The sequence below is a fragment of the Moschus berezovskii genome, chromosome 24, assembly GCF_049115385.1.
Source record: "Moschus berezovskii isolate FMDL1 chromosome 24, NW_MosBer_1.0, whole genome shotgun sequence".
NCBI classification, from domain to species: Eukaryota; Metazoa; Chordata; class Mammalia; order Artiodactyla; family Moschidae; genus Moschus; species Moschus berezovskii.
Window position 1 is genome coordinate 7,802,695 of NC_142483.1, and position 21,015 is coordinate 7,823,709.

Consider the following 21,015-nt stretch of genomic DNA (forward strand, 5'->3'; position numbering starts at 1 on the left):
CAGAGAGGGTAACTAACCTGCCCAAGGCCACACAGCTAGTAGGTGAAGACAGATTCCAACACTGACTCCACATTCCAGGTCCTTAAGCCCCATCCTCCATCTCTAGCCCCATCTCATCCCCCAAATACGGGTTTGAATCAAATTAAATCTAGTGTTACTGATTTTCTTGAGCTAACAAACATTTATAGGGGAAAAAATGCTTGCTGTATGCAAATTGTGAAAGGAGTATGACAAGGCTGAATATTGTCACCCTGCTTATTTAACTTATATGCAGAGTACATCATGCAAAATGCCAGGCTGGATGAATCACAATCCCACAAGACTGCCAGGAGAAATATCAACAACCTCAGGTTTGTAGATGATACTACTCTAGCAGAAAGTGAAGAGGAACTAAAGAGCCTCTTGAAGAGGGTGAAAGAGGAAAGTGAAAGAGCTGGCTTAAAACTCAACATTCAAAAAACGAAGATTCATGGCATACAGTCCCATCACTTCACAGCAAACAGAAGTGGAAAAGTGGAAGGAGGGACAGATTTTATTGTCTTGGGCTCCAAAATCACTGCAGATGATGACTGCAGCCATGAAATTATAAGATGCTTGCTCCTTAGAAGGAAAACTATGACAAACCTAGATAGTGTATTAAAATGCAGAGACAACACTTTGTTAACAAAGGTTCATATAGTCAAAGCTATGATTTTTCTAGTAGTCATGTATGGATGTGAGTGTTGGGCCAAAGAGAAGGCTGAGTGACAGAGAATTGATGCTTTCAAACTGAGGTGCTGGAAAAGACTCTTGAGAGACCCTTAGACAGCAAGGAGATCAAGCCAATCAATCTTAAAGGAAATCAGTCCTGAATATTCACTGGGAAAGACTGATGCTGAGGCTGAAGCTCCAATACTTTGGCCCCCTGATGCAAAGAGCCAACTCTTTGGGAAAGACCGTGATGCTGGGAAAGATTGAAGGCAGCAGAGGATAAGATGGTTAGATGGCATCACTGATGCAATGGACATGAATCTGAACAAACTCTGGGAGGTATTGAAGGACAGGGAAGCCTGATGTGCCATAGTCCCTGGGGCCGCAAAGAGTCAGACACAGCTTAGCAGCTGAACAACAGCACAGAGTATGGTCCTAGATGCCTGGGGGAAACACACCAGGACGCACAGGACGTAACCCCACAGACCATGGTGCCCATAGCCTGGGTGGAGAGAGACAGCTACACAAAGGGGAAAAGTACAGAGCAGGTGGTGCTAAATACGGAGCAAATGGAAATACTCAGGTTCAGCGTTCAAATCTGAAACAATAGTATTATCACTCTGTGGGGAATAAATCCCCACTTTATGCAGCAAGTCACGTCTCGTCACTGCAGTGAGCAGACCATCGTCAGGAAATCCTGGAGAGCACAGGGTCCTGACTGTGGGTGGAGGGAGGCCCTCGGGTCCAGCTGCTGGTATCACCGCTGTGCAGAGGTGGCCCTGGCTGGGTGCTGGCTCACAGGCCACCAGCTGCACTCCTGACAGAGGGCATCACGTACCATCCTCTGCATAACTGTTTTCACCCACCCGCATCCTGGGTGGGGAGTGGAGGAGGAGTTACATCACATGGTCACCAACCCAACCCCGCTCCATGCAGCCAGCCTCGGGGCTGGCCAGAGAGTGGCTGCTGTGTGGGCCGCACCCCACCCTTTCCAAGCTGTATCCTTGAAACGTAAGGACGTGCTTGGCCAGACATGCCTGGACTCAGCAGTCTCTCATTTTTGGTGGCTGGAAAGAGTTCATAAAGTCCTTGCCCAGAATAATTTTCCCCACGGCACTGCTGGAAAATCGGCCTCCATTCTCATTTTTCTGTACAGAATGGCAGGGAAGACTGTGAAAATGCTGGTAGAATCCAGGCAGCTTACTCACTGGCACCCACTCCCCACCAAGCCAGCACAGCTTATCTGAAGGTAATGGAATATGGATCAGACTCATAAAGGAGTGGAAAAGGTCAGGCCAAGACAGACACAGTCCCAGGCCTTGTCAACTTCACAACTCTTATCTTTGGCAAAGCACCATTGTAAATGAGGTTCTTAAGGATAAGCCACCAGGGCCGAGATAAACGCATCACGAAATGGTCCTGTGGTCCTGACCACGTGAAGCCATGTGAAGCATCAGAGGGAAGCTTCTGTCCGAGTTCGCCGTGGCTGTCTCCTGGGGAAATCACAGTTCCTGGCTCTGTATCAGCTGGGGTCTGCAGCAGGCAAGGGTCTTGGGAAATGGGGCCTGTGGGTCAGTGATTCTGTCAAGTCCTGTCCTGACTCAGCCTGATGCTCAGGGGCTGGCTCACAAACACAGTCTTTCTTCATCAACCTCCACGCTCTCCAGAGGCTCAGCCTCATCCCCAGGCTCATCTTACGCCTTTTGTCATCTTTGCCTTACTTCTCCCCACTTTTCTTAACCCTTGCTGATACCTCATTAGACAACATGATTGAAGGCACTTTGTAAATTAAAAAACGTCCTACATAATCAATATTAAATGTTCAGCTGTGCAGGATCACAGCCATGTCTCAGGGGTCCCAGCCTCTTCATTAGGTCAGGCAGAGCCTGGAAGTAAAGAATTAGCCCTGGAAAAGGAATTGCTGAGAGAAGAGGAAGGGAGATGAAAGATGGTAAGCTACTTCCTATTTAACCACCCACAGGTCACAGTGAAGGAGCACAGGTTTAAGGCTAAAGTCATCCACAGATGACAAAGTCAGGGACACAGTGCTGCTGTGGACTGCTAACACAGCTTCCAGACTTCTCTTGGGTTTGGCCCAGTCATCCAAAGACCTCTTTGCTTGCGGTGACTATATTTCACGTTTCATGTATGTTTAGTCTCTAAGTCATGTCTGACTCTTTTGCAACCCCATGGACTGTAGCCCGCCAGGCTCCTCTGTCCATGGAATTTTCCAGACAAGTATACTGGAGTGTGTTGCCATTTTCTTCCCCAGGAGGATCTTCCCGACTCAGGGACTGAACCTACATCTCCTGCAGTGGCAGGCAGATTCGTTCCTGCTGAGCCACCACGGAAAAAAAGATAATAATCTTTAAGTAGAGGCATCCTCAAGTGTGGATCAGGTTTCTGCTGCTGCTGCTGCTAAGTTGCTTCAGTCGTGTCCTCTGTGCGACCCCATAGACAGCAGCCCACCAGGCTCCCCCATCCCTGGGATTCCCCAGGCAAGAACACTGGAGTGGGTTGCCATTTCCTTCTCCAATGTGTGAAAGTGAAGTTGCTCAGTAGTGTCCGACCCTTAGCGACCCCACAGACTGCAGCCTACCAGGCTCCTCCATCCATGGTATTTTCCAGGCAAGAGTACTGGAGTGGGGTGCCATGGCCTTCTCAGGTTACATAATGGTAATCATGTGTTACATGGATATTTACTATTTATATCCTATGTGCCTAATATCGGAGAAGGCAATGGCACGCCACTCCAGTACTCTTGCCTAGAAAATCGCATGGACGGAGGAGCCTGGTGGGCTGCAGTCCATGGGGTCGCTACTAGTCGGACAAGACTGAGCTACTTCACTTTCACTTTTCACTTTCACACATTGGAGAAGGAAATGGCAACCCACTCCAGTGTTCTTGCCTGGAGAATCCCAGGGACGGCGGAGCCTGGTCGACTGCCATCTATGGGGTCGCACAGAGTCGGACACGACTGAAGCGACTTAGCAGCAGCAGCAGCAGTGCCTAATATACAGGCCAATTTCAACCAGGTACAAACATACCAGCTTCAACAGCACTTGCAGACTTTGAGATCAGACTGACATAGGTTTGAGCCTCAGCTCTGCTGCTTCCAGTTGTGAGATCATAGGCTTGTTGTTCAGTCTTTCCCAGACTCAGTTTTCATGTCTATAAAATAGGGACAAGAACCTCATGTGAGGACAATCAGTATACAGCATCAAATGCTTCACAATAGAACATATATAAATATTAGTTTCATCTTTCTCTACCCCCCTCATAGAAAATTAGTCTCCTCTCAGTTCAGTTCAGTCACTCAGTCATGTCCGACTCGTGCAGCATGCACTGCAGCACTCCAGGCCTCCTTGTTATTCACCAACTCCTAGAACTTACTCAAACTCATGTCCATTGAGTCAGTGATGCCATCCAACCATCTCATCCTCTGTCGCCCCACTCCCCTCCTGCTTTCAATCTTTCCCAGCACCTGGGTCTTTCCCAAGGAGTCAGTTCTTCGCAACAGGGGGCCAAAGTATTGGAGCTTCAGCTTCAGTATCAGTCCTTCCAATTAATATCCAGGGTTGATTTCCTTTAGGATGGACTGGATGGATCTCCTTGAAGTCCAAGGGACTCTCAAGAGTCTTCTCCAACACCACAGTTCAAAAGTATCAACTCTTCCACGCTCAGCTTTCTTTATAGTCCAACTGTCACATTCATACATGACTACTGGAAAAACCATAGCTTTGACTAGACAGACCTTTGAAAAAAGTAATGTCTTTGTCGCAAAGTAAAGTCTCTTCTACTTAAATTTAAATATTTTATCATCTTACTAATTTTACATTCTTTGCAAGTATGAAACAATGGGATAACTAATATGTCATGTGTAAAGCAGTGTGAGATTTTTTAGGGAATAAAACTCACTCCATGGAGTATTAGAAAGAGGGACAACCATTTTCTTAACAGGAAAGTTCGGTGCTACCAGCCCTAGGAAGGCCTTTCCTGCTCCAGTGAGCTTATCCAGAAAAGCAGCTGAATTAAGGGCCAGAAATACCATGCAACCCATATAAATATTTGCAGTGTTGCAAAACCCAGGTTAGTAAGAGGCTGTGTTGGCCTCCCCCAATTTCTGCCTTACTGACCTTGAACTTGCCTGTAAAAGCCTTAACAATGTTGAAGGTCAGTATTTGCATCTTGGTGCTGAATGAAAGTACTTTCCTTTAATGAGGGGCTTCTCAGAGCCCTATTGCAAAGGTCAGGGATGGCCCTTCCTGGGGACTCTTTCACTTCCTTGGTCTGGGCTGCAAGTATATTTCCTGCCAGCCCTCTTCTAACCAATGATTCATAACTTTTTTGCTCCCATGAAGCCCCCAGGCTTAGTAAAGCAGCCCTGCTCCTTATAAATAGGATCTCACAAAGTCCCATTTGTGAGCCTGCTGGCTAGACCAGGTCCCCACTGGCCTAGAGCTGAATGACTCTTAATGACTAGGACACCTGGTATGCAGGCTGGTCTTACTAACCGGGTTTCCCTTGGCCCATTTGGAGGAGGGTTTTTAAACCTGGGTAGTTATCTCCTGTCGGAGAGTCCTGTTTTCATGCTATTTATTTTGCGCGCTCTCTTTGCCCATCCCCACCACCATATCTGATAACTCAGCTCTCAGAGCTATGAGTATATGCCATGTTGAGCACAACATCACAAAATCCAGTTGGGCTCTGGCAACCCCTGGAATTCTCCTTCACCATTTTGAGACAAAAATTGAATCAGCACAAATTCCTTGTTTTTAAGAAAGGAGAAAGGTTGTGTACAATGATAACAAAATCAACAGCAGAAGCAATGATATCTCCATCTAGCAGGGCCTCCTCTGGGACAGGAGCTGCAAGAGAGGCAAAGCAGCTGCGTTTTCCAAATGCTCTGTCTGGTGGCTGCTTCAGGAGTCTTCTCCTCGGGCTGGGGCCCTGTCTTCTCTGCTGTCCTCCAAGGACTGCTTCAGCTGAATAGCTCTTGCAGCTGCCCCGCTAGGCCAAGCCAAGGTCACTGAGGGCACTGTTCCAACCCTCAACTCAGAAAACAGCCCATTTCCAGTGTATGGGGCTGTCTTAGGAATGAATGCAACTAGAAACCAATCAAGCAGCATGAGGTTATGCAGCATCCCCCTAATTCAACTTCAGAAAGCTCAAAACCCAGATGATGAGAGGGCTCAGAAGCTGTGACCCCTCCAATGCAATAGGCATACCCAGCACACTGGTCATGTTGCATCAACACCTTTCTCCAGTAAAAGAAGCCAGGGCTTCAAAGAGAAGCGGCTGATACCAGGGCTAGGGCAGGAAAGGTACAAGATAAACCTGGAACATCTTGTGCCAAAAAGTAAGGAAGGCCTCAAGAAGGATGTTGTTTTTGTTGTTAGTCGCTCAGTCATGTCAGACTCTTTGCAATTCCATGGACTGTAGCCTGCCAGGCTCCTCTGTCCATGGGATATTCCAGGCAAGAATACTGGTGTGGGTAGCCATTCCCTTCTCTGGGGGATCTTCCCAACCCAGGGACTGAAGCCAGATCTCCTACATCACAGGCAGATTCTCTACTGTCTGAGCCACCAGGGAAGGACGGGGATGTGTCAAAAAAACATAGAAGCCAGCTTGAAGAGGTTACCCCTCACCAAATCTGCAATAGTCTGGGCACTGAAATAAAAAAATGGTAATAACAGATTATAATCCATTGAATAAAATAATAATCCATGAGTCCATACTGACAATATCTAGACTGACCAATAGACAGACAGATAGTTGAGAAGAGCAAAACACTACCGTAGAATGCCAGCTAATACATGTAGAAGGAAAGATTGAATTCAATTTATAAAAATGTTTTTTATTATAAAAAATGTTGCAGGAAGGAGTCATCAGTGAATGCTAAACCTAGAGGCTGAAAGTTTGATGAGCACCAAGATATTTACACAGTCTCATATTAGACAGTCTCATAGTTCCCCACAAAATACTTATTATTATAAGTATTTTATTATAAGTATTTCTCCCTTTATTATTATAAAGGGAGAAATAATAGCTTTACAATGGATAAAACTGGCAGATGCTATGTTAATCGATGATCAACACCGACACCACCTACACTGGAACAAATGGCTATCTGTGCCTCCTGCTAGGGTGCCCTGAGCAGGAAACATCACTTCAGTGGCACTTATGCCAAAAATCCATAATCTGATTCTAATGATGACAAGATAGCACACAAAGCCAAGCTGAAGGGTATTCTACAAAATGCTGACCTACGGTATTAAAAACTGTCACTGTCACAAAAGACCTAAATTAATTAGTTAATTAACTTAAAAGAATGAGCAATTTTTCCAGATTAATGGAGATCAAGGAGACATGCCAAGTGAATGCAATGTCTGTATGATCTTGAATTGGATTTCAGGGGGGAGAACCGCTATCAGTTGCATTTTGAAAAACCTGAAAAACATGTGCTTGAGATAATAATTGTTAAATTTCCTCATGTTGACCACTATATGGTGGTTATGTAATGTCCTTGTTCTTAGGTAATACGCACTGAAATATGAAGTATTTAGGAGGAAAATGACTCTTGAGAGTGCCTTGGACTATAAGGAGATCAAACCAGTCAATCCTAAAGGAAATCAACCCTGAATAATCATTGGAAGAAGTGATGCTGAAGCTGAAGTTCTAGTACTTTGGCCATCTGATTCGAAGAAGCTACTCATTGGAAAAGAACCTGATGCTGGGAAAGATTGAGGGCAAGAGGAGAAGGGGGCAACAGAGGACGAGATGGATGGATGGCATCACCGACTCAATGGACATTAGTTTGAGCAAACTCTAGGAGAAAGTAAAGGACAGGAAAGCCTGGTGTGGTGCAGTCCATGGGGCCACAAACAGTCAGACATGACCTAGGGACTCAACAACAAAGAGGAAAATGACATGATGTATGCAGCTTACTTGAAAACAGTTCAGAAATGAAATGAAGGATGGATGGATGGATGGATGGATAGACAGAGAGATGATAGGTAGAGAGAAGAGAGAGATGTAGGAAATGCTACAGCAAATGTTGCAAAATTAACATTTGGTTAATCTTGGTGATGGTATGAAACTCTTTGTACTATTCTTTCTTAACATAATTTCTGTTGTGTGAAGTTATTTTATAAAGAATAGTTTTAAAAAACAAAGCAAAGTAGTTTCACAGTTTCCTAAAAACCTAAACACGTATTAATACTTACCATGGACTGCCCTGTGCTTAGTCGCTTAGTCATGTCTGACTTTGTGCAATGCCATAGACTGTAGCCTGCCAGGCTCCTCTGTCCATGGAGATTCTCCAGGCAAGAATACTGGAGTGGTTGCCATGCCCTCCTCCAGCGGACCTTCCCAACCCAGGGATCGAACCTAGGTCTCCTGCATTTCAGGTGGATTCTTTATCATATGAGCCACCAGGGAAGCCCAAGGATACTGGAGCCTATCCCTCCTCCTGGGGGTCTTCCCAACCTAAGAATTGAACCAGGGTCTCCTGCATGCAGGCAGTTTCTTTACCAGGTAAACTACCAGGGAAGCCCAAATACTTAGCATATGACCCAGCAATTGAACTCTCGGGTATTTATTCCAGAGAAGGATTTTTGTCTGTTCTCAAAAGGCCTGCACATGAATGTTCATAGAAGCTTTGGGTATAATATCCAAAAAACTGGCAACAATCAAAACATCCTTCAATAGGTAAATAATGAAAGAAGCTAATGCCTTCACATCATGGGCTACTACTGAGCAATGCAGAGGAGCCAACTGTTGATACAGTTTAAATGGGTCTCAAGGAAATCTGGCTGAATGTAAAAAGTCAACCTCAAAAGTTCACACTGCATGGTTTCTGCAGTATGTAGCATTACTGAAATGACAAAATTGCAGAGATGAAGGAAAAATTAGTAGTTGGCAGAGGTTTGGGGTGGAAGGAAGGAGGGAAGTGGCTGTGAGTATAAAAGGAAAACACAGGGGATCTGTACCATGGAACAAGTCTGTATCTTGACTGTGATGGTGAACGTGCAAATCTGCACATATAAAACTACACGGAGCTACACAGACACACACAAGTGCTTGTGAAACCAGGGAAACCTGAAGAAGCTCTGTGGATGGTACCAGTGTATTTCCTGGTTTTGCTCTTGTACTGTGGTTATACAAGGTGCTAAATCTGGAGGAAACTGGATGGAGGGTATGCAGTACCACCATGCACATCTCTTTGTAATTCCCTGTGAATCTATAATTATTTCAAAATAAAGAGTTCAAATAAAGAAAACAGCAAGTCCCCAACAGAGCCTGTATGGGCTGCCCTGCTGGTGCTGACATGACCTCGGTGCCCAAGAGATGTCCCCTGAGGGAGGCGGGTCTGGCCTGAATGCTGTCCTCTCTTCTCACTTTATCTGGCAGCCCCACAGCTTTGCATGACGTTTCAACCCCCATCCCCATGTAACTTATCACTGGGGAACAGATGATGGAAACACAGGGCAGAGACCCAGAGACATCTGGGTGTGACCTTTAACAATGCTGGAGCTCACGATGGATTAAGGGCTTTGAAGTCACGCTGCTTGGGTTCAAACCCCAAACTGTCACTTACTGTCGATATGACCTCAGATAAGATGCTTACCCTTTTGTGCCACTGTCCTTTTATCTATGAAGTGGGAGTGACGATAGTCCCCAGTCTTGGGTGTACAATGTATAGCATACTGTGTTTGTACCTATAAAGCTTAGAACAGTAACAGACACCTAAAAAGAGTTAATAAATGTTAGTTTTTATTTATAATACTAATAAAACAATTGTTTACTGTTATTATATCTCTATACAGGCTTTTAAAAAAAAAATATATATATATATATATCTGGCTGTGCCAGGTCTTAATTGTGGGATGTGGGATCTTTAGTCACAGCATGTGGGATCTAGTTTGCTGACCAGGGATCAAACCTAGGCGCCCTACATTAGAAGCTCAGAATCTTAGCCACTGGACCACCAAGGAAGTCCCTCTCTATAGGTTTTATCATTCCTCTTTTACAATGAAGAAGCTGAGACTTAACAAAACTACTTAACTAGTGTGAATCAACTAGTGACAGAGCTGAGATTCAAATCCAGAGCCTCCTAAAGAAAGTGAAAGTCATTCAGTTGTGTCCTCCTCTTGGCGACCCTGTGGACTATATAGTCCATGGAATTCTCCAGGCCAGAATATTGGAGTGGATAGCCTTTCCTTTCTCCAGGGGATCTTCCTAACCCAGGGATCAAACCCAGGTCTCCCGCATTGCAGGTAGATTCTTTACCAACTGACCACCAGGGAAGCCCAGAGCCTCCAAATGTATGTCTTTTCCCATGTGCGTGTCTGAGCCAGTGTGTATGGAAACCTTACCAGAAAGATGAGGAGAGGGAAAATTCAGAAAGAACAGGAAAGGAGAAAGAATAGATTATATTCTAGAGAAAAAGATGTGAAAGGACATCTCAACTGACTTAGGACTATGAAGGAAATTCATGTTCTCACTTATTATGGTTTCCTAAGGCTGGAAGCCTCTAGGGTTGGTGGATTCAGTGGCTCAGCAATGTCATGGGTCACATGGGTCTGTCAATCTTTTGACTCTATGTTGTCAATTCAAAATTCAGTCAAACTACGAAAATCAGAAATGTTCATCCTTTGGAGTAAATGAATTATGGAGGCTGTGAAATTCCATGCTAGGGCCTTAAGTAGGCTTTCAGATCACTTGTGAGCACCAAAGGAGCAGCAACTCTTTAGAAGCTCAGTTTGATACATTTTTTCTTAAAGGACTTGCCAATAGTTTGTCTAAAGTCTGAGGAATATATGCATATAACATGTCAGTTAAAAAAAAAATTTCAAGACAATCTTTCACCTATTAAATATCGTTCCATTGTGGATTTCTTTTAAAGAGGAAAACAGAGTTAAAAACTTACAGAATAAATATTTTAATAGCTTTTTTATCCTGTCCTCTCTGTTTGCATATAACATGTATCAGCAGAAAAACAGTAAAAGCAAAATGGGTATCTTTACCTTTACATACAGTCCAGTGATATCAGCGTTGCTGTTGCTATCATTTTGAATAGGTGATGCTTAGCTCCTTCTTTCCCTGATGAGAAAATCTCCACTGCATCATCTGGTTCTGCTATTAAAACAGGCATTCACAATAGGAGAGAAAAGATTTACTAAAATACCTCTACAGATTGAACATCAGCAATTCCACTTGCTTCATTGCTCTCGGATTTTATAGTGGAGGCTTGAGCTTTGACACTGACGCTCACATAACTATGTTATAAGCACACTTACTAGTAGCCCAGCAGGGTCTGATGATGACCTGACTGTTCTCAGATAGGGACCATTTCAGATGCTTAACCCAAGAACACAACAAGCTCCTTGAAATTGCTTGAAGGACCCTTTCAACTGAGAAGCCCTTCTCAGTTTAATGCCTTTGCTGGAAGACAGACATCGGTGTCCAGTCCCTGCTCCCACTGGGGGAGAACTAAGCAAACTGTGAAATGTCATCACCAAGCTCCCTGAGTGGATTAGCAGCTCCAAAGGGCAACACACATCTCTAAGTCATCCTGTAAAGTGACCCCAAAGCGTGGCTTGTCACACCATCCTGGGCTCGTTTACTCTCTGAAGGGCAGAAAGGGCCTGATGCACAGCAGGTTCAAGCTCACGGATAATCCATAGCATATTTTGCATAATAACTCTGGTTCTAGCCAAGTCATGGTCCCTGCAGGGCCTGCCAGAGCAGAAGCTTACCTGCCCTGGGGTGGGTAGGGGGAACAGGCGATGGGGACTATTTTTCACCAGGAAGGAGGTCATCATGTGCCTGGAATGATATCTCTGTGATTCTGCTACTAATTTGGTGCCTGTAACCTTGAAAGGCTGAGTCGTTTCTGAAACACCTCCCCTCCACATATAAAGGGTTGATGCCCTGAGGTTTCAGGACCAGACCGGGGCTGTTGCAAACCCTAGCTTCAATACTCACCTTCCTTGACACCGTATCAAGACAGCAGCAGATTCATCACAAAGGTAAAGGATGCTGAACTTGAGTGTACATGGGATGGAAGTTCATCTTGCCCTTCTCGGGGGGGAGTAAATGGAGAGAGTTCTTGTAACCCTGTCTTTTTCAGCCACTGGGGTTCATCTTTCCCTCTGAACTCTCACCTTACACCTGTTTGGGAATGGTGGAATTCCACTGCTTAGATATCTCAACAGGACTTTTCCATATCTAGTTTATATATTTAAGTAATGCATTCAAAACAGCTCTGTGAGAGAACCAGAAATCCGTTCCAGTGTTCATTTAACAAGGCTCTGATAAGATGAAATCCTGTAAACAAAACAGTGCATACTGAGGGGGAGATGCTAAACCTCAGAGGGATCAACATCCTTTCAAATAGAGATGCTCAGCTACAGCGGGCTCCTCAGAAGACTGATGCTTAAGAAGATGTACTAAATTCTGGTCTTTGTAATTCTGAAGCTGAGCTTCTTAAACTTTCCTATGTGCGTGAATCATCTAGGGATGAGGTTAAAATGCAGATTTTGATTCAGATTTTGGTCTTGATAAACTCTGCATTCGAAACAACTCCTAGGTGATACCAGTGCAGCTGGTCCATGCAACAACTGAGAAGGTACTGTGTGTTTCAGGGATTGCAAATAATCTTTAGACTTTTCAAAGACTGAATCTTATCAAATCAGTGAAAAATCAAGAACAGTTCTGTTCTATTTTTAAATTTTGATTTGTATGTTAACATAGAGCAAAATGACTTTCTGTGTGTGCTCAGTTCTAAGAATTTATCACATATTCAGCTCTGTGGGAACTACCACCACAGTCGAGATACAGAACAATTCCATCATCCCCACCCCTAATTTCTTCATTCTCTGGCTGTGAAGTTATGCTCTCCCCTATCTCTAACCCCAAGCAGTTATTATAGGCTTGTTTTTTCGAGAATGTCCTATTAGTTCAGTCGCTCAGTCGTGTCCAGCTCTTTGCGACCCCATGAACTGCAGCATGCCAGGCCTCCCTGTCCATCACCAACTCCCGGAGTCAAACCCATCTCCATTGAGTTGGTGATGCCATCCAGCCATCTCATCCTCTGTCATGCCCTTCTCCTCCTGCCCTCAATCTTCCCCAGCATCAGGGTCTTTTCCACTGAGTCAGCTCTTCGCATCAGGTGGCCAAAGTATTGCAGTTTCAGCATCAACATCAGTCCTTCCAATGAACACCCAGGACTGATCTCCTTTAGGATGGACTGGTTGGATCTCCTTGCAGTCCAAGGGACTCTCAAGAGTCTTCTCCAACACCGCAGTTCTAAAGCATCAATTCTTCTGCGCTCAGCTTTCTTTATAGTCCAACTCTCACATCCATACATGACCACGGGAAAAACCATAGCTTTGACTAGACAGACCTTTGTTGGCAAAATAATATCTCTGCTTTTTAATATGCTGTCTAGGTTGGTCATAACTTTTCTTCCAAGGAGCAAGTGTCTTTTAATTTCATGGTTGCAGTCACCATCTACAGTGATTTTGGAGCCCCAAAAAATAAAATCTGACACTGTTTCCACTGTTTCCCCATCTATTTGCCATGAAGTGATAGGACCAGATGCCATGATCTTAGTTTTCTGAATGTTGAGCTTTAAACCAACTTTTTCACTCTCCTCTCTCACTTTCATCAAGAGGCTCTTTAGTTCTTCTTCACTTTCTGCCATAAGGGTGGTGTCATCTGCATATCTGAGGTTATTGATATTTCTCCCGGCAATCTTGATTCCAGCTTGTGCTTCTTCCAGCCCAGTGTTTCTCATGATGTACTCTGCATATAAGTTAAATAAGCAGGGTGATAATATACAGCCTTGACATACACCTTTCCTGATTTGGAATCAGTCTGTTGTTCCACATCCAGTTCTAACTGTTGCTTCTTGACCTGCATACAGAGTTCTCAAGAGGCAAGTCAGGTGGTATGGTATTCCCATCTTTTTCAAGAATTTTCCACAGTTTGTTGTGATCCACACAGTCTAAAGCTTTGGCATAGTCAATAAAGCATGCTGAGAGGACAGAGAGAAAAGTGGTGAGGGTCTACTCACCCAGTGGGACCACAGCTCCTCCTGTCACAGCTGGTGGGTTTTGCATCTCTGCAGGCCCTGCTGCTGGTCCATTCCATTGCTGCTGCCAGGCTCAGCAATGTGTATGTATTGGAATTTCCTCGGCCAGCTGGGACACAGTGAACCACAACTAGCCAAGAGTCACAGGATTCTTATGAAGATAACTCTCACATCCCTCAATTTGGGTTTAATACTCTGAGTAACCAGAGACTTCGGAGAAGGCAATGGCAACCCACTCCAGTGTTCTTGCCTGAAGAATCCCAGGGACGGGGGAGCCTGGTGGGCTGCCGTCAATGTGGTCGCACAGAGTCGGACACGACTGATGCGACTTAGCAGCAGCAGCAGCAGCAGCAACCAGAGACTTGGGAAGTTAAATGATTGGCACACCTATTAGCACTCACAATGGGCAAATGTGCCTTTGTCTCAGCTGACTCACTAAGATCAATTGGCCCCTGGGGCAGTACTGATGCCTCACGGATGGTGAAAAATTCAACACACTCTGTTTAACTGAATTCTATGAAGGTGTTACAGGCTGCTGTTTTCTTTAAGCGTGCATTAATTTTGTGAAGTAAAGTTTATAATTGTCATTGAAGTTACGGCTCTTCCGAGTTGGTGGTGATTGACTGGAAGGAATACCATCGAGTCTCTCAACAGGAATGCTATGTGCTATGCGCTCAGTCGTTCACTCATGTCTGACTCTTTGCTACCCCAAGAACTGTGGCCTGCCAGGCTCCTCTGTTCGTGGAATTTTTCAGGCAAGAATACTGGAATGGTTTGCCTTATTTCCTCCTCCAGGAGATCTTCTTGACCCAGGGATCGAAGCTGTGTCTCTTGCGTCTCCTGCATTGGCAGGGAGATTCTTTACCACTGTGCCACCTGGGAATGTCGTCTGGTGGATGGTACTGTTGGCTGAGCAGATACAGATGAATAGTCACTTATTCATCAAGGACAAGCTTCCACATTTTCAAAGGATTTTCCGACTACTGATATCTTCCTTGTCACCTTTCTGCAAGCTGGAGTAGTTGTCCTCATTTCAGAAGCCAGAAAATACAAATGTTCCCAGAAATGTGTATTATCTGTGAGGAAATGGGCTAAATCCTAACAATGAGATGCTGAATCTCCAAGGAGGTTAGAACTGGGGAACTTGGATGAATCTCTAGTCCAAAGATAGAAGACAGGTTTTCTCTATTTATTGAGAGATAACTTATGTGTAATAAAATTCACTTGTTTTAGGTGTACAGTTTGATAAGTTTCAGCATTGTATACAGCTGTGTCACCATGATGAGAGACAAGATATAAAACATTTCCACAACCAGGCCATCCGCCCCATCTGGTTCTGTCCCTCTGTTTCTGCAGGGCTCTCACCATAGGCCTCTGCAGAGTCCACTTCCCACACCCTGGGTGTTCCTACCCACTCATCCTGCATGTCCCTACCCTTAGGAAGCACCCTGAGGCCCGCAGGCCAGGCCAGGTGACCTCAGGGTACCCCTCACTGGCCCCACAGACTGGCCCGCAATGCCTGAAGCACTGCCACAGGGACCACTGCCACTTCCTGGCCAGACCTTCAGGATAAGGATAACTTGGAGGTGGGGGGCATTTATTCAACAAATATTTATTGAGCACCAGTACACACTTGAATATATTTAAATAAAACATAGGATAATCTCATTTCCTAAAAGCTCTGGGAACTTTCTGCAAGGTCAGTTGGATCTCTGCTCTTTTGCCAGGAAAGTGTGAGATCACTGAGCATTTCCAGGAGATAAGAAAGTCACTCTCCTCCTTCTTAGGGGACAGTTGGGACAGGGGATGGGGCCTAGGCCCTGAGTATGACAGCTGCCCCACTTACCAGTTATATGACCTTCATAAGGTCAGATTGCTACTCAACTTCCTTACCTGCAAAATAGTGTCTACCCTGAAAGACAGCTGTTGCTGAGACATACCAAGGCCCAGCCTTCACTACCTTAGCCTCCCTGGAGCTCTGGACACAGACATGACCAACACACAAGAGGACAGGATCAAAGACTGAGTTCTCACCTTGGCTTGCACATTAGAATCACAGGAGGAACTTTTAAAAATCCTGACACCCAGTACATTTTCAAGGCTGATGAAATTAGACTCCTTAAGGAGGAATCCCTGGCATCCATTTTTGGTAAAGCTCCCCAAGTGACTCCAAGTTCAGTGAAGGTCAACAGACACTGATTCAGAAAGAAAAGAGAAAAAAAGATTATTTCATGTCTATAGAAAGAAAGTTGGGGGGAGGTTGTGATGATTACTTATTGCTAATTATTGTCCTATATCCTGTACAATTTGAGATTTTAGAATTACCAAAAGCTATGTATATTTAGATCAGAACTCATAAACTGCAAAACACTTTTACATTTATGATCAAATTTAATCTTCAGAGAAATTTTAAAGATGAGGAGACTGAGACCTGGAGAGTTATTGGCAAACAGAAGGTGCATCAAGTTGATAGGTCTGGAGTAAACGTCTGGTTTCAAACCTGTCTCACTTCCATCCTGACCCAGTGTCCTTGCCTGTCCCTCTGGGAGAGCTGTGATCCAGAACTTCATGCTGATTCCAGACCAAGTATCCACACGCCCCTTCAGGAGTTCCCTTGGATGTTAGTGCCCAAACAACTCAAACTCTGTCCAACATTGCTCAGGGTTGCTCTGCACAACCGTCTTTCTCTGGTTGCCTGTCTTTGCACAGGCATGGTCTGGGCAGCTCTACTGACGCCCCTCACTTTCGTTCACCACGTGGAGTTGACCTCTTCAGAATGCCTCAATTACCCTTGCCTCTGCCTCCCTGGACATTTCCAGTTGCCCATTAACTCCTTTCCCTGCACCCTCTCTCACCCCTCAGCCCCTGTATTGACCTGTCTGCTGGACCCACCAAGGTCTGGGAGTTGGGCAGTGGTCTCTTCATGTAAAAAGCAAGCTTTATTGAGTATCTGACATGTATGATTCCACACACAAGCCTGCGTGTACACACATGCACGTGCTCACCGAGCTGCTTGCTCTGTTGTGTCAGATGTTGGGACTATTTTCTGTGACAAATCTCTTTAGTAAAGAGCCTGAAAATGTTCAGAGGTGTGCAGCCTGCCTTCTGCCTGTTACAGCCATGGGACCTCGAGCAAATTTAATCACTCCTCAAACGTCTTGCCTAGAAAATGAGGAAGGGGATATTGACTCATGGAGATATGATAACTAAAGGGACCAATAGCATAAAATACCTGGCTCATACTTCCTGCTGATAAAAAGCTGAGAAGTCATTCATTTGTGAGGGGAAAGGAAGGACAGAGGTATCTGTCAGATGCTGGAGAAGGGATAGACTACCCACTCCAGTATTCTTGGGCTTCCCTCGTGGCTCAGCTGGTAAAGAAACCTCCTGCAATGTGGGAGACCTGGGTTTGATCCCTGAGTTGGGAAGATCCCCTGGAGAAGGGAAAGGCTACACACTCCAGTATTCTGGCCTGGAGAATTCCATGGACTATAGTCTATGGGGTCGCAAAGAGTTGGACTGAGCAACTTTCACTTCACTTGTGACATGCTTCAGAGGGGAGCTTCTGCAGTCACATCCCTGGATCTCATCAATAAACCAGTGTGTCCCTATCAGGAGGTTTTGTGCCTGATTGGGGTCTCCCTCAGGAGTTAAACAGCAGGGTCTGTACCTTCCAGAGTACAAGGGAGCATGTTCTGTGGGGGTTCAGTCGATATTTTCTTTTTCAGGGGATGAACAATCAGTACGTCCGCCGGGAAGTCTTCTGCCAGAACACCTGTCACGAGCTCAAACGCTTCTGGGAAAGGGAAATTGGCAAACAGACTTACTATCGAGAATCAGAAGAACATCGCCTAGGAAGAAGTGCCCTGAGAAAGTACGTGCCTTGTCTACTTTTTTATTGTTAATTTTTAAAAATAAACTTTGATTCTTAGGGTGGTTTTAGGTTCACAGCAAAACCCTGCCACACACAGCCTCTCCCACCAGCAACATGCCCCACCAGAGGGTACTCTGTTACAATTCATGAACCTACATGGACACATCATAATGACCTTTGCTTGTATGTGTTTTGAAAGCAAAATTTATTTCCCCAGAAAAATGCCAATCCTAGAGGATGCAATTATTTTAATTTTCCCTGCATGTGGTCCTTCCCTCATCTATGGTTATGGGCAGTAATTTAAGAAATTCTTCCAAGTTAACAAGTGTACACAGCTCTCATCTTTATAACCAGAAAAATCTCTCCTGTCAGCATTTCTAGTGTGTGAGGGTTACACTAAATTTGTGGAGCATGTCAACAGATGTATCCATGAAGAGCAATCAAACAAAGGAGACAATGGCCAGTTAATGGTCAGTGCTTATTTGGATAATGACACAGGATGTCCTGCGTGGTTCTGGGAGGCTCTTGGCCCTCTGGTGTGCAAACCTGTTCTAGCCAAACAAGTTGAGTGGAGAGCAGTGACTCATACGAGCAGACCTGGGTTGCTGTCTCTGGAAACAATGGCACTTCACCACCCTCACACATACAGCCTCTCGATGACTGCAGGGAGTCACCTACAGGCCACAGCAAAGGACAGGCCAGCTTGTCTGTTCCCTCAGAGGGAACAGTTCAGTCGCTGTCTGTTCACTAAGACCACAGCTAGTGTGTAGCCAGGGGCTGTGGGGCATGTGTATGCTAGCCATTTTATCTACTCTACTGGCTTTTTAGCTATACCTCTGTGTGTTATTCTAGTGGTTGCTTTAGGATTTATATACTTATCACAGTCTACCTTCAAGTGATACATCATTTCCTATAGAGGGTAAGAACCTTGCAATCATATGAAAATACAATTTTATCTCACCTCTGGTTTTTGAAAGATAATTTTGCTGGGTGAACAATTCTAGATTGGCGGGGCTTTTCCCCCCTCTTATACTTTAAAGATATTGCACTTTCAAAGGAAATTTTAGAAATTAAGACTAAAATAGTACTCAGATACAAAGAAAGAAAGAGAGAAAGTGAAGTCGTTCAGTCATGTCCGACTCTTTGCAACCCCATGGACTGTAGCCTACCAGGCTCCTCTGTCCACGGGATTTTCCAGGCAAGAGTACTGGAGTGGGTTGCCATTTCCTTCTCCAGGGTATCTTCCCAACCTAGGGATCGAACCCGGGCCTCCCACATTGTAGGCAGGTGCTTTACCATCTGAGCCACCAGGGCTCAAATAGAAATGAGATTTCAAATATGCATATATTCAAATTTGCAAGTCCTCTGCATACCTTTTAAAGCCTGAACACACACAAGCACACACAAGCATACTTAAAACACCTTCAGAATAAAAGGGAAAGGAGCCTCCCTGAATCAAGAGTCATGGAGAGGAATGCTCCACTTTTGTATATTTTGTTTCTATTTTCAGGCTCAGGGAAGAATGGAAGCAGAAAGTGGAAACAAAGCTGAGACTACGCAACAATCCAGATGAGACAGAAAAGCAGGCTAACGTTGCCCAAGAGCTGCATTGACACAAGAGGACAAAAAGCACTGAGGTCATTCTGCCAGGACGAGCCAGTGCAAATCCCTTAGTCCCTTTGCTATACCATACAAATCCCGTACTATTGTTTCCCCCACCTGTGAGGGGATTTACCTGTGGATCCTTCTCCAGTGCTGAGTGGGAATTATTAGCCAAGATAGTCCTCTCTTCATGGGAGCCAGAATATTATTCCCAGTACCTCTAAAGATGGAATTATCTAACACCAAAGCTCTATGCAGCTTACTTTATTTCCATATTATTATCTTCTAATTTTGAAATCCCAATATTTGAAATTCTAAGGTGGGGGGTGGGGGGGTGATGATTTTTACAGTCATACTAGGTTGACCAAAAGTTTCACTCAGGCTTTTTGATAACATCTTATGGAAAAACTCAAATGAACTTCTGGCCAACCCAATACTTTAAACATTTGCACAGTATTGTTGCTCTACATTTCTCCTAAGAAACGGATCATGTAATCCTTTCTCTTGTTTTCTTTCAATAAGAGAAATGCACCTATCTGCAGCAATAAAAATATTGTAAATAGTCATTAGTATAAGGTTCATAAATTAATTGATCTAATACCATGTTTTCTTCACATGAATTTAACTGGCTTACTCAAAAACACGTTCCCATAGAACCACTCAATAAGATTAGGGTAATTGTAATATAACTGGGTTGCCACGCCATTGCTGGCATATGTGTGCTTTGTTCTGGCCATTCAGGCATGCAGGATCTTAGTTCTCCTGACTAGGATCAAACCCACGCCCCTCACAGTGAAAGCGAGAAGTCTTAATCACTGGACAACTAGGGAAGTCCCATGTGCTCTTCATTTCCTTGCTTTAAATCTCCACATGCTGGCAGCTCAGCTAAGGTGTATCTTGCCACCCCAACAAAGTGTCTGTCACATAGATTCTGGACTTTGAAATATCATTGTCACTGCCCAGCTATCTCTCAGATCCCCTTACAGGGCTGCTGCTTCTTGAAGTGAAAAGTATTTAGGCCTGGGGCACTTCCCAAACAGGCCAAAGGAGCAGAGAGATAGATGTAAAGTTCTTGATGGTTGTAGGTAGCTAGCACCTGCAAAGTCTTACGTATTCAAGTAGCAGTGCTACCAGGAGACACAGAGAACAAGGCAAGGCAATTCTGAACAGAGAAAGTGAGGTGTTCCAGTCCTCTAAATGCCCTGATATACCACAAAGTGCTTCCAGTAACATCCCCAGGGGGCCCAGATGGGAATCACCATCTCCGCGGGAGGCAAGAAGAGTTAGGGGGGCACCTCCTCAGATCACACTTACAGGATCCAGCAAACAGGGCTCAGAGCCCTTCTCCCTGCCACGGTCTCTCATCCAACCTGGGACTCAATTCAGTGAATAAACCACGAATCTCAGTTGGGATCACTGAGAGCATTCTGATGAAAGAGGAATTTTTGTTGGATATAAGAGGGAAAAGGAAAGTGTTAGTCACTTAGTCATGTCTCTTTGCGACTCCATGGACTGCAGCCCGCCAGGCTCCTCTGTACATGGAAATCTCCAAGCAAGAATACTGGAGTGGGTACCATTCCCTTCTCCAGGGGATCTTCCTGACCCAGGGATTGAACCTGGGTCTACTGCATTGCAGGTACATTCTTTATTTTCTGAGCCACCAGAGAAGCCCCTAAAAGGGAAATAGAAGTTAAAAAGAAGGAGAAGAAAAGACAGAACTTGCAGGCTCTGTCTGAGAGGCTCTTAGAAG

At 44.8% G+C, this 21,015-nt stretch overlaps 2 protein-coding genes across 3 annotated transcripts in view; one reads left to right on the forward strand and one right to left on the reverse strand.

Moving 5' to 3' along the window:
• LRRC2 (leucine rich repeat containing 2) overlaps positions 1-17,585 on the reverse strand; it is a 79,249-nt gene extending 61,664 nt beyond the window's left edge. Inside the window, exons 1-6 of one of the 2 annotated variants that reach the window (XM_055413655.2) lie at positions 17,460-17,585; positions 15,824-15,984; positions 11,680-11,865; positions 10,719-10,830; positions 9,320-9,438; positions 3,738-3,861 (exon numbers count right to left, since the gene is read on the reverse strand). The gene's annotated coding sequence lies outside the window, so the exon portion shown is untranslated. Of the gene's footprint in view, positions 1-3,737; positions 3,862-9,319; positions 9,439-10,718; positions 10,831-11,679; positions 11,866-15,823; positions 15,985-16,794; positions 17,219-17,459 lie in introns of those variants that run through there. The other variant, XM_055413656.2, reaches the window with a different exon arrangement.
• FAM240A (family with sequence similarity 240 member A) lies at positions 11,653-19,300 on the forward strand. The gene is made up of 3 exons (XM_088831596.1): positions 11,653-11,723; positions 17,518-17,663; positions 19,174-19,300. The coding sequence occupies exons 2-3, from the start codon at positions 17,521-17,523 to the stop codon at positions 19,274-19,276; spliced, it is 246 nt and encodes an 81-aa protein (XP_088687722.1). The 5' UTR covers positions 11,653-11,723; positions 17,518-17,520; the 3' UTR covers positions 19,277-19,300.
• The last annotated feature ends 1,715 nt before the right edge of the window (positions 19,301-21,015 follow it).

Bases quoted from the DNA above. Each gene is read 5' to 3' on its own strand.
- FAM240A (XM_088831596.1), top strand. From the start codon at position 17,521: ATGAACAATCAGTACGTCCGCCGGGAAGTCTTCTGCCAGAACACCTGT. The intron at 17,664-19,173 runs GTACGTGCCTTG...TTCTATTTTCAG, and splicing joins GGAAGAAGTGCCCTGAGAAA to GCTCAGGGAAGAATGGAAGC.